We start from the raw sequence: 12,528 nt of genomic DNA on the forward strand, positions 1-12,528 counted from the left end.
GATCCAACCAATTGTTGACAAACTACCTTACAACATACAGGAGAAATAGATGGCTTACGGTACAAACGCGACCATGTTTTCAGCTTTCCCCCTTCACTGTTTTCGCCAACTTCATACGCACTGAAACCGAAACCTGCACAGCTCTAACCAACCTCCATCCGAGAGAAAACAGGGTCAAGAAAGATTTTCCAAAGTGTTTATATCTGTTCACAAAACTCAAGTATCTTCAGCAGTCAGATCAGAGGAAGAAAGAATGAAAACTTCAGTTAGCCCAAACAAGCAATGTCCAGTACACAATAAACCCCATCCTCTAAAACGGGGTAGGAGAATTCAGAGAGAAAACCCTGGAAGAACGCAAACAGATTCTCAAGAAGTATCTGCTTTCGTTGCTGCTCATCCACTGATCACCTGGCAAAGAACTGCACCACAGAGGTTGTATGTACCAAATGTGACAGCAATACTCGCATTTCTGCTCTCCATCCAGGTGCAGCCCGCTTGGAGTCCAAAGCGTCCCCTCCCCTCGCACAGCAAGGCGGGGAGAATACCAAAGCAGACACCCAAGAAGTTTTGTCTAGCTGCACACTGAAGTTCGTGAAGAGGGAGTGAGCCCCAGGGAATGCTCAAAGATAACGCTAGTGAACGTGTACCCTGCTGGTCACAAAGAGCAAACAGAGAATGTATGCAATCTTAGATGAACAGAGTAATAGCTCACTTGCTCACTCCCAGTTCTTTGACCTGTTTCAGATCCAAGGAACAAGTCACCCCTACACGCTAAAGACAAGTGCTGGACTCGTATCAGTAGCAAGAAAAAGAGCCTACGGCTTCATGGTGGAAACAGTGAACAAAAAGCTAAGCCTTCCTCTGCCAAAACTCCTCGAATGTAATGACATTCCCAATAACCGCTCAGAAATCCCTACCCCAGAAGCTGCCCATCACCACGTCCATCTGCAATGGATCGCTGACATGATCCCGTCACTAGATCCCACAGCTGACATACTACCTCTTCTCTGCAGAGATGTACTGAGGGTTCATAAGGTCAGAGAGCAAATAAATGACCCTGGCAACTCCCCATATGCTCAAAGACTCGATCTAGGATGGGTGGTGGTAGGTGACATCTGTCTGGACGGAGTACACAGACCCCCACAAGTGAACACCTACAAAACCTTTATTCTGGAGAATGGCCGCACAAGTTATTTTCAGCCATGCAACGGCCAAATCAAAGTGAAAAAATACATTCACAAAGGTTCCAGAATACTGTCACAACTCAGATCAAACCTCCACAAGCATTCATGAGTCAGGATGTAACATGGACAGCATCGGCAAACAGATTTTTGCGCTCACAGTGGATGATCATAAACTTGCCCCTTCAGTCGAGGACACACAGTTTTTCCAAAAAATGTACATTGAGTTCTATCAGGACAGTGACAATAGCCACTGTATTAACTTGGATTTTGCTGCTCGACATCCCTAGTCGAACAGCAGCAGCTGTGGCACAACTCGGGTGCGCACAGAGCAGCTCCACGAAGCACAAGTCTGTGTGCCTTAAAATGTAACTAAGTCGATACTTCTAGTGCAATATAATGTTTCACATTCCAGGGTTAGAAGAGCATAAGAGGAAAACGACTTAAGCAGACGGGAGAATGCGCGTGAGGCCAGATTTAAATGGGAATGCCCACATTTCAGAGCTGCTCCACCCAGAGTGCGTAACTGGGATGGAAGCACAGCAACTGACTTAAGTACAGGGGGAGATTAGCACACAGCCAAAAACAGCGCTACTGCACAGCTTTTTGGAGATATGTGCATGGGAGAATAGAGCCCTTCATCATTATAGGAGTCAGTGCCACGGGGCGATAGTCATTTAGGCTGGATATGTAGGACTTCTTTGGCACTGGTATTAAGGTGGCCTGCTTGAAGATTGATGGTATAGTGGCCTAATTTAGGAAGGTGTTGTAAATATCTTTAGGGTACTAAAGACATCAACTCTTTCAAGCTGCAATGCCGGCTCATCCAGCGGTGGTGCTGCTTTCCCTGCTGGAGTGGTGTTCTGTGTCTCAAACCTGCCAAATAAGTTGTTATGGTCAATCAGAAAGTTGGCGTGATCCTCACAGGGGGCTTGGGATCCCTTGTAGTTGGTGATTGTCTGGATGCCTCTCCACATATTCCTGGTGTTGTTTGGGTCTCCGAAAAACTGAATTTTGAGTCTGAGTGCGTTTTGTTTTGCTTATAGCGCCGTTCAGATTTGCTCTGGCTGATCTTAGGCCGCTGCATCCCCAGATTTAAAGGCAGTATTCCGTGTGTTTAGCATGGCACATATTTCCCTACTCATGCGGGGTTTGTGGTTGGCCCGGGTGGTGACGTTCCGGATGACACTGAAGTCCTCTAAGCACTTCTGTATGTATCTAGACTCAGATATATTCATCGACATTGATGCTCTGGTGGTATGTTGCTGCTGCTCTGATCATGTCCCGGTCTGTGCACTCAAAACAGTCCTGTAGTGCTTCCATAGCACTATCCAACCACACTTGCACTATCCAACCACCTGCTTCAATGATGGCTTCTCATTGACCAGCAAATACCTACTGTATATGATGGAAAATAAAAAAATATGCTTGTACTTTGCAATGATTTCCATCTTGTCAGATAATTTGAAGTTTAAATCCAGTGTCTTTGAAATCAGTTTGAGGCAATTACGTGAACAGACTAAATTATGCCCAGATAATGATGTGGACTAGAGGGACTGCTTGTCAAGTGTTACTGTCATTCCTGGTGATGATATTGTCCACAGTGACACTTGGATGCATCTTCATATAATCTGATGATCTTGAAGAGTGAGAAAGCCTGCAAAGTGCAATTCGCATAACATTATCCTAATTAACTTGTCAAAATGTTCTTAAGTGCAGTTGGGAATATCTGCAGTCACTGTAGAAGAAGTTTTTTAATTAAGCTTGTGATTTACATGGATAATAAGCATACTGACAAGTCCTGTCTATTTCCTCATCTCTCTGGTCCTGAGCGCCAGTCAGGATAAGCTCAGCAAGTCACATCTTTTAAAAGCCATGACATGTCCCCTGCCAAAGCTGTCCCCAAAAAATCCCCCGATTTTAGCCTTTTTTTGTATGTGGAGGGAAAAAGTTTCATGCAGACTTTTTTCAACATGAGTTATTACGGTAGCTGGTCGCGCTGCCTTTGACATTATGTAGCAGAGCAAGTACAGCAATGCAAAAATGACAAGATGCAGCCTTGTTTTACGTTGGCAGTTACAAAAGAAGCATATGCCATATGTTGGCAGTAAACATTTTATTGGTTGCATCTATTCCTCTAAGACTTTCGATTTAAGGATTTTACAGCTGTATCACTCTTTGTCTCACAAATATAAAATGATGCATACATGAAGATGCACACTTCCTTTGCACAGAGTTTATTAAAGCTGATATCTAGAATTTTTGAGAAATTTATGTTTATTTATGATTCTTTTGAAATGTGAAAAAATATCTAACTAGTCTTTTACTATGGCATGCTGCCGGTGGTCATTCATATACATTAATGACCAAATATCTCTGGTCTTTGGAGAGAGCAGACGTGTTTTCATTCGCTCCGATAACACGACCTTGGCTACAGCTTGCTACAGCTGAACAGCCTGAAAAATTGGGCCCAAGACTGAAGGAAAACGGTGAAAAAACCACAGGGAGGCCCTTCAGAACCCAATTCGGGTTTGGAAGAGGTCAAGGAGATGATACGCGAGGGTCTACGAAACCTATCTGCCGAGCTAAAGTCGTTGGAAAAGACGCTGGAAAACTCACTGGAAAACCTACAAAGCGAAGCAAAGGTACTGAAAGAAAAGAATGAAAGCAATGCTGAAGAGATAAAATTGTTGAACACCAGGGTTGAACAGCTGGAACAAAAGGAAAGAGAGAAAGATGTCATCATCACAGGCCTAAAGATAAAACCCAGGAGTTACGCGAGTGACGAAGAAACAAAATCGATTGAACAACAGGTCATTGACTACCTGGAGTCGAAGGACATTGTCCTGAACCCTGACAACATCAACTCCTGCCATCTCCTGCCAAAGAAAAATGATAACAGAGCTGTAAAAATAACCTTCACGAATATGAAATTCAAAGGAGAACTACTGAAGCAAGGAAGAAAGCTGAAGGAAACGAAGGTTTTTATTAATGAAAGCCTGACAAAAAAAAATGCAAGCATCTCATGGAAGGCATGCCAAATAAAAAAAGGAGGAAAGATTTTAAAGACGTGGACAAGGAACTGCAGAATTTACATCACACCACTGGGAGAAGAGAACGGAAAACCAATCCTCATCAAAACGATGGAAGACTTGGGAAAATACGAAGGATCCACCTAAACAACAACATTACTGATGGTAATCATGGATATGGACCCAGATCTATATAAACACTGGAAACAAAACTCAGACTGTGATTATTTTACGGAGACTGAATTAAATGTGGAAACCAAGAGTAAAAAAGGTCTGTCATTTATTCATTTCAATTGCTAGGTGGTGGGGTGATTAAGGATTACATTAAATTTAAATTCAAAGTGTTTATTGTCATATGTGCAGTTAGAAACACGTTTTCCTGTACAATGAAATTACTACCTTGCTTATGAACTAAGATATAATAATGTGTTTATACAAGTTAAATCTAACAGTGGAAAATACAACACTGCCAATAGAACTAACAACAGCTGGATTAACCTTGATGTAGAGACAAAACAAGCTGCAAACTTGTGTGTCCAAAAGATACATTCCCGAGTGGTGACACTATGGATGAAAAGGGAAAAAAACTTCCAAACACCTTCGAAAGAGGAACTATTCTTGCACTGGAGGAATGCTAACAACGTCTGGCAGGGAACAAGGCCAACACGAACAACGATAGAGAGGAGGAGGGAAAAAAAAAAAAAAAGACAACACTGACTACAGATGAGAATACACAAAAAAGGACTGTTCAGAACAACTCAAGAATGTTTGACCAGAGAGACATGTAAACCCATGTAAATTTGCGATGGTAAAACAGGGGACGGGACCCAGATAAGCAAACTGCTTCTCTCGTCTTCTTTTTCGGCATGTACAAAAAAAAAAAAAAAAAAAAAAAGTGAATGTAACCATGTCGGAAATAAACTAAATAAATAAATAAATAAAAATAAATAAATAAATATACAGTAAGTCCCTTCTTCGTCCTATAGACCCTATACAAATGGAAACAATCGCCAAGTGTGCCCAGCCAATAGGCTTCGATTTGGTCTTGAAAAATCAGACCAAAAACACTGTTGCTGCAGAAAAAGCAGGAACTGAGGAACACAGGCAGGAAGCTGCCGACACTGTTAATGCGTAAAAGTGTGATAAATGAACAGTGCTCTGATCAGTTTCACTTTATTACATCAGAGATGTTTCAGACATAGTCCTCAAATTATCACACACACACTGGGATGAGAGCACATTGTTTCTAGTGTGTTCATGCTGATGCTCAGTGTGACTATAGTCATGCGTATGTGTGTATGTATGTATGAATGAAAGAATAAATGATCTGGCTGGAGGGGCCTGGAAGTCAGTGGTCCATCTCCCAGACAGCACACAAACCTTCCACCAATGTTGCCCTGACCCAAATAGTTCCATTGCTATGATGTTGCAGGGAGAGCATTTGCTCATTGGCAATATGTCGCCGAGATGTCGGCATTTGAATCTAAATTTATTGACGTTGGGAAAACATCTCTGGCGGGTGCAGAGTGAAAGTTTTTACATTTTTTTTGTCCCAGGAAGACGGCATAAAAAGCATGACCCAGGTTGGGTCATCCAGTGCGCATCCCTACCCGTTGCGCCACCGTACCAACAAATAAACTGGTGAGAGCACAGCATATGGTCAATTCACATTGGCACAATTTAGGTTTGTTCACACCGACACACCGATTAAATCCCAGAAGTGCGATATGAGGAAATCCAGCTTCGTAGGCCGCTAATGTTACTCTTATTTTTTATTATAGTTTGGGTTTTACTTGGATAGTTAGATATATGCATTTTGATGCATTTGTTTAATCAATCTATTAATTGACATTTATGTTGGATGTTACTCCTCCTTGCTCTGCTTCTGGGTTCTCCCCTCAAATCCCCCCCACGACACTTCTACCTAGGTTGGATAATAAACAGATATTATCTGTATTTTAACTGCACAGTTATAAGAAAAGAGAAGTCCTTATAAAGAAAGAAATTGGATGATGAGAACAAAGAGAAAGGGTGACAGGAAAACGGTCAAATCAATAACTTACAAAACCCCATATAAAGCTAATTTTGTGGATACAATCTAATACTTAAATCTTTACCAAGCAATTTTCCACATTAACTCTTCTTGCTGTATACTACATTCTTTTGAGTATTAGATTTGTTCTTATTTAGTGACTGGCATCAAATAAGGTGAACGCCTGCTGTCATTTGAAGTTTGATGGGCTCAGGCATGCTGTTGAATTTGAAGCTGCCAGATTGGCTGCGTGATATGGCTGTTGCACATAACATTATTCCTGTCCTCTTTAAGGTGACTGTTTGAGCTGTGGATGGCTGAGGCCAAGGGAAGGAGCATGCTGAGATTTATATGTTGGCTGCTGAACAAAATATATGCATATGGTACAATCTACATCATAGGAAATGTTTTTATCTATTCCGAATACACTTGGAAAAAAAAAAAAAAACTTAACTGTGATTGATAACAGTAGCTTTGTAAAAACTGGAGTGTTATTCATTTTTGGGTTTCTAAAAGGCTGCTTGTGAAAAGTGATAGTAGCTGAAGAAATGATTAACTTCCATCAAAAAGTCACAGAAGTCATTCAAATGACATCTGCGGCATAGAAGCTGATTTAATCTTTTCATTTATTCATTTATTTATTTATTTATTTTACTGGATATCTGCCTTTCAAAGCAAGGTAAAAAAAATAAATAGGAAGAAAATACTACTCAAAGGTATAGAATTATTATTATTATTATAATTATTATTATTATAGTATTAGAATTAATTTTGCATAGTATTAATTTTTTTGTGCATTCTCAGATTTTTAACCTACATGTTGGCCACAAGATATGTATAGCACTCAAAGTCTTTCTACAGAAAAATGCTTGTAATAAGCCATATAAAAACAGCTGATTTAAAATTAGTGTGATTGTTTTTACATTAGGTAATTATCGTTATTTGAAACTGGCGGCATATATACTGTAGTACCAAAGCTATGCTAGTATACCATGACGAAAACGAATATTGTGCAGACGATTCTTTGCAAAGTTTCTTTTTGTCCATGTAACATTCACTAAAAATAAACCTATTCTGACACTTCCATATTAAAACTACAATGATGTTTTCTAAGTATTTAGATGGTACTGTTTATAAGTAGCTAGATCTATATTGTTTAAGCTGCCTTTAAATAGATGTGTATCAACACCTCCAGATGCTTCTCGGGGCTTCTCAGCTGTCATGTTCACATGAGAGAAGCAGATGTTTGCAGAATGAACTAAAAGTAACATCTGTCTGTGTCCACCGTATGCTTTAAATCTGCACATATTATTTGAGCACCAAAAGTAATGCTTAAATTCTTAATTTTTTTACTGTCACATAGAATAAGCCATATGGAAATGTAGCTTGTGTGAGATATTTAAAAAAATGTAAAGAATATAAATGCATGACATTAGATAAGTTCACAATTTGAAACTGTTATCCATCCCTTTTTCCCAGATTACTGTGCATTGAAAAAACACATAAAAAAGCAGAAGAAAAAAGGCCACAAAGTAAAAAAAAAAAAAATGGACGAGACTAAATTGTTGGCACCCTTTTAAAACTGTGGATAAATCATTTTATTTCAAGCATGTGATGCTTGTTTAAACTTGCCCGTGGCAGTAACGAGCAGAATCACAGCCAGTTACAATATATAAAAGTTGACTTAGTCTAAGTTGTGTACCTGTGTGCCACACCAAGCATGGAGAAAGAAAGACGAGCTGAGAACTCTTATAAAGCAAAAGGTAGTAAAAATATTAACAATCTCAAGGTTACATGACCATCTCCAGAGATCTTCAAGTTCCTTTGTCCACTGTGGCATAACATTATCATGAAGGTTATAACCCCATGAAACTGTGGCTACTCTCCCTGGACATGGACGGAAAAGAAAAAAATTACGAAAGAATGCAATGAATGATTGGTTCAAATGGTGGATAACCTTCAGTCATTGGGTGGTTGGGGCTGCATTCATGAGGCTGGTGGCAGAGGGAATAAGATGTTTTTGTGTCGGAGGTTTCTGGTCCTGATGGACTGAAACCTCCTTCCAGAGGGGAGGGTTTGAAATAGTTCGTGTCCGGGGGTGGGAGGGGTCGGCCATAATCTTCCTTGCATGCCTCAGAATCCTGGAATGCGTAGAGGTCCTGGAGGGAGGGCAGATTGCAGCCGATGACCTTCTAAGCAGAGTGGATGATACGCTGCAGTCTTGTCCTTGGCCATAGCTGCAGCATACCAGATGGTGATGGAGGAGCAGACGATGAAGCTGTAGTAGTTCACCATCATCTTTGTTGACAGACTGAACTTCTTCAGCTGCCGCAGGAAGTACCTCCTCTGCTGAGCTTTTCTGATGCAGAGTGTGTGTAAAGTGTGTGCGAGGGAGAGAACAGCTACACACCCGAGGCGGACGCACCACTCCAATGAGCTCCTGTGTCTTTCTCTCCATGTTTTGACCGCAAAACTCTCGTGTTGCGTTGATGGCAGGAGCATCAGGCAAGAACAAGCTGAGCAGCATGCATAATTTATGCATCAATGGCACAATGTTCACAAATGAGTGTAGTGACTACTCAGGAGCTCAGACCTGCTGGATGATGCTCAGTAGATCATCTTCAACTGGTGCTGACTGATTGACAGACTCTGTTGATGCATTAACTCAGATTAATGGCAACAACAGATCAATAGGACAGTTTCTGTCCAAATCTGCCTGTTTTAAGAGCAAAGTTACAGGACCTAGTGGAGCACCCACATTATATTAGGGTGAAAAAATATAGGTTTTTAGGTTAGGTTTCAAAATTGTTGTTTTTTTTTTGTTTGTTTGTTTTCTACATTATCAAATGTTTGTGCAGCAGACAGAGAAGTCCACCAGCCTCCAATTGAAGAAAATGAAGGTTTCTGTCAGATTTTTTAATTTGTCTTCTCTTCCTTCTTTTCTGTGCAGAGCTTGGACATTCTGCATAATGTGCTCCTGCTTATACTTGAGATTACAAAAGAAGTGGGCTCTGAAGCCAGACAGCTTTCTTTACCTAAAGCCAACCAGAGCAGTAGTCACAATGCACAGTAAATTAGAAATGCACCCAAACCATTCACTGCAAACTTTGCCTTTCATCAGCCTTCTACAGTTAGATGACATTGGGCAGGCTGTGCTCTTTGCAAGCTGCCCTCACTAATTGTTAAAGTGTTTCTGTCAATCATAGATATTGCAGAAAGCAACTCCTAGACTCAGTACAATGAGCTGTCTGAGCTGTGGCTCTTTGAGGAGTAATTGCAGTCCACTTCACAAGAAGCTCGACTCCTTTCCATTAGTGGCTGCAGAATATGAATGGTTGAAGCTGGCTGTTGACTGTAGGCCAATCCAAGCTTGTGCATGTGCTAAATGCCACCTTTTTTGTAGAATGTGTTTCTTTACAGAGGAAGACCAAACAAGGAGCGGTATTTGCCTTTGTGAAATTCAGTAAAATTGCTTCAATTTAATTTTCCTAGTTTGGCTGATATGTTTGCTTTGCTAGGAACATGTTAGTTACAATAAATTAGTAAAATGCTAGCAATGAAGAAAATGGTTCATGATGGAAAATTGTATTACAGTCACATTGGCAATGCAGCTTTCAAATTAGCACCTACGTACATAATTGTATTAATATTACATATTAATATATACAACAAAAGCATGCCATTAATATCTAGGGAAAAGCCTCTTTAGGTGAATAAATAACAGGCTGTGAAATTGTCATCAGAAACTGTAAGTGACTTTGACTTGAATAAAGCACTAAAGCAATCTGTGAACCAGATTCAATCATAGAAAATCTCCAGCCGTGCTTTTCAAAGGATGGCTGACACTTCAGGGGTGCAGCCGAAGACGTCACAGGATTCTTTACTGGATGTCGGCACAACTTCAAAAGGAGTGGGATCTTTCAAGCATATTATTTCAATGAGGCCAAGGAGATAATCTACAGTACATTCAGATAGGTTTCACTTGGATGGAGAGAAATATTTTCTGAATTTAGGCACTAACCGACTCTTCAGCACACCCACTGTTTTCGCAAAGCATTATGTTCAACTTTAAGAAAATGCAAAATAGGTTTACATTTCCACAAACAGGGTTTATATCAACACGAAAGGGTTCCCCTTCCTCTCATTGATTTTTTTCTCATTCAAATTTTACTGAATTGAAAATCCAGGAAAACTTCTTTACAAGTTATTCCAAACTGAAAAAAAAGATTTAAAAATATATTCTAGCCTTGATAGTTTGGTTTAAATTTACATTTTTAATATTGTAAGAGTATTTGTTACTTTTTGTCTTCACTCGTAAAAAAGCCTAATTGAATGCCTCATTATGCAGGGAATCCCACAGCTATTTCAGTTTTAATTTAGGGTTTTTTCCTTTGAAAGTTCGATTTAACTTTGATTTTCATGGCTTTCTCATTTGAACGCATTTCATCAGTAGCTGTAATTAACATTTGAGTTACCTACCCGCATGCCCAGCTCGATGTTCTCGCCTCCATAAACCTCCATTCCAGGATCGAGCAGGCCAATATCCCCAAAGTATTCCCGATCGACCACGAAGGAGCAGCCAATCATGGCTGGAGTTCTACATGAAATCACAAAGACAACACTCAGTCACTGACTATTACTACTAAGTCAGTTTACAGACTTTGATAAAAGAAACTGGCATATTTTTTGACTGATTCTACTGCTAATGTGAAGTCAAAAAGTAATTAAAGTCAAATAATATGAAACAATATCTTACAGTAAATACTAACACTCAAGTCGAAGAATGTGTTAATACAGAAAATGCTGCCACTCCTAAAAGATAACAAAGAAAAATCAGCAAGTTAGACATTATCTTGATTTTTTACACACCCTTGATTTCTGATTAGGTTGTTCAGTAACGAAACCAGACAGCTCAAGTCTTTGTTCTGGAACAATACTTCTAGCGAGCTCCCCGTATATTATTATATACAGAGCAGAATGAGCTTCTTCAGGCACTGCATTGTGATTTATTAAAAGGGCAGAATTATGAAAAATTCACTTTATAATGGTTTTGCTATAGTGATATATATTCTTTTAGCCTCATTCAGAGGGCCAAAGTTTAAAAAGGTCTGGTTCTTTTCTCCCTTGTTATTCCACAGTTTGTAAAAAAGTTAGCTCCAAATGTCGAGTTGGATTTTTCTCATGTTGTGATGTCACAATCAGTTCCATTTTTAGTAACCATTATACCACCTCGTATCACCTTTGACATGATCTGACATGTTTGTGACCCAATACGACACAGCGGTTCGACAAAACAATGGACAATCGTCTTAAATGGACTATTCCTGTAATCAGTAGTGGTGCGGATGACAAGAAAGTGACGTAGCAGCTCTGGTGAGTATTTCAAACAGCTGATTGACTCTGCTGCTGATGTGATAAACACAACGTGAAGCAGAGTTTGTCTGACTCACAATCACAATAGCAGCTTAACTAGCCATGTGTTTTACTGTAATGTTTAGTTTTTTTTTGGCTGAAAACAATAACAAGAGTGTGTGGATAGCAAAAGAAAATCGCTTTGGTGATCAGCTGTGACATGAAGTCTGCGTCTACAGACACACCCACTCATGCATTTGCATGAAAGCCAAAAAACAGCCTATTTTTAGAAGTGTCATTAAATTGACTTTTCAGAGGGCTACTTTGGGAATATACACCTCAAACACTATGTTGTTGGGGTTCTCAGAACAAATGGAGATGGGTGAAAAGCAGTGTTGTGCTCGTTACTGAAAAAAAGTAACTAGTTACCGTTACTAGTTACTTCATTCACAAAGTCAGGGGGGTCGCCTCCTGGAGTGCTGGGGGATGTGGCTGGTGCCTGGCTCCGCCTCCGGTTGTGCTGCTCAGCGCCCTGGGGACCCTCTCCGGTGGCCCGCCATGCGGACGGGCCGGGCTCATACCAGACAAGCCTCCTACATGGACACTTCAAGTCACTCACTCCCAGCTGGTCTGGCTCACCCACTTGTTGCACCACACTCACATACCCAACCCTTGGGGGGCTGGATGGTGGGGCTGGGGTGGAGGGGGCTGCCGCCTGTGCTACTAAGTAGTGGCGCGTGGGCGGCACTCCCACCTCTGACTGCCCTACGAATCCCTCCAATTTGAATTACACCTCAACACACCACCCCCCGGAGGGTGGGACCACCACTTCCAACCTCCGGAGCTATTGCACTTGTAGCGCCCCTAGCTTTACCCACTTGATAACAGCTAAGATCGACAATGCTAACATTCAACTAGGTTCGGGAATGGA

At 40.6% G+C, this 12,528-nt stretch overlaps 1 protein-coding gene across 1 annotated transcript in view; it reads right to left on the reverse strand.

Annotated features, from left to right (window-relative positions):
- The window catches only part of galnt9 (polypeptide N-acetylgalactosaminyltransferase 9), a 149,043-nt gene that overhangs the window by 31,557 nt on the left and 104,958 nt on the right, over positions 1-12,528 (reverse strand). Inside the window, exon 6 of the mRNA XM_028457463.1 lies at positions 10,725-10,842. Coding sequence (XP_028313264.1) covers positions 10,725-10,842 — 118 coding nt within the window. The remainder of the gene's footprint in view (positions 1-10,724; positions 10,843-12,528) is intronic.

The sequence above is a fragment of the Gouania willdenowi genome, chromosome 9 (genome assembly GCF_900634775.1).
Source record: "Gouania willdenowi chromosome 9, fGouWil2.1, whole genome shotgun sequence".
In the NCBI taxonomy this organism is placed as follows: Eukaryota; Metazoa; Chordata; class Actinopteri; order Blenniiformes; family Gobiesocidae; genus Gouania; species Gouania willdenowi.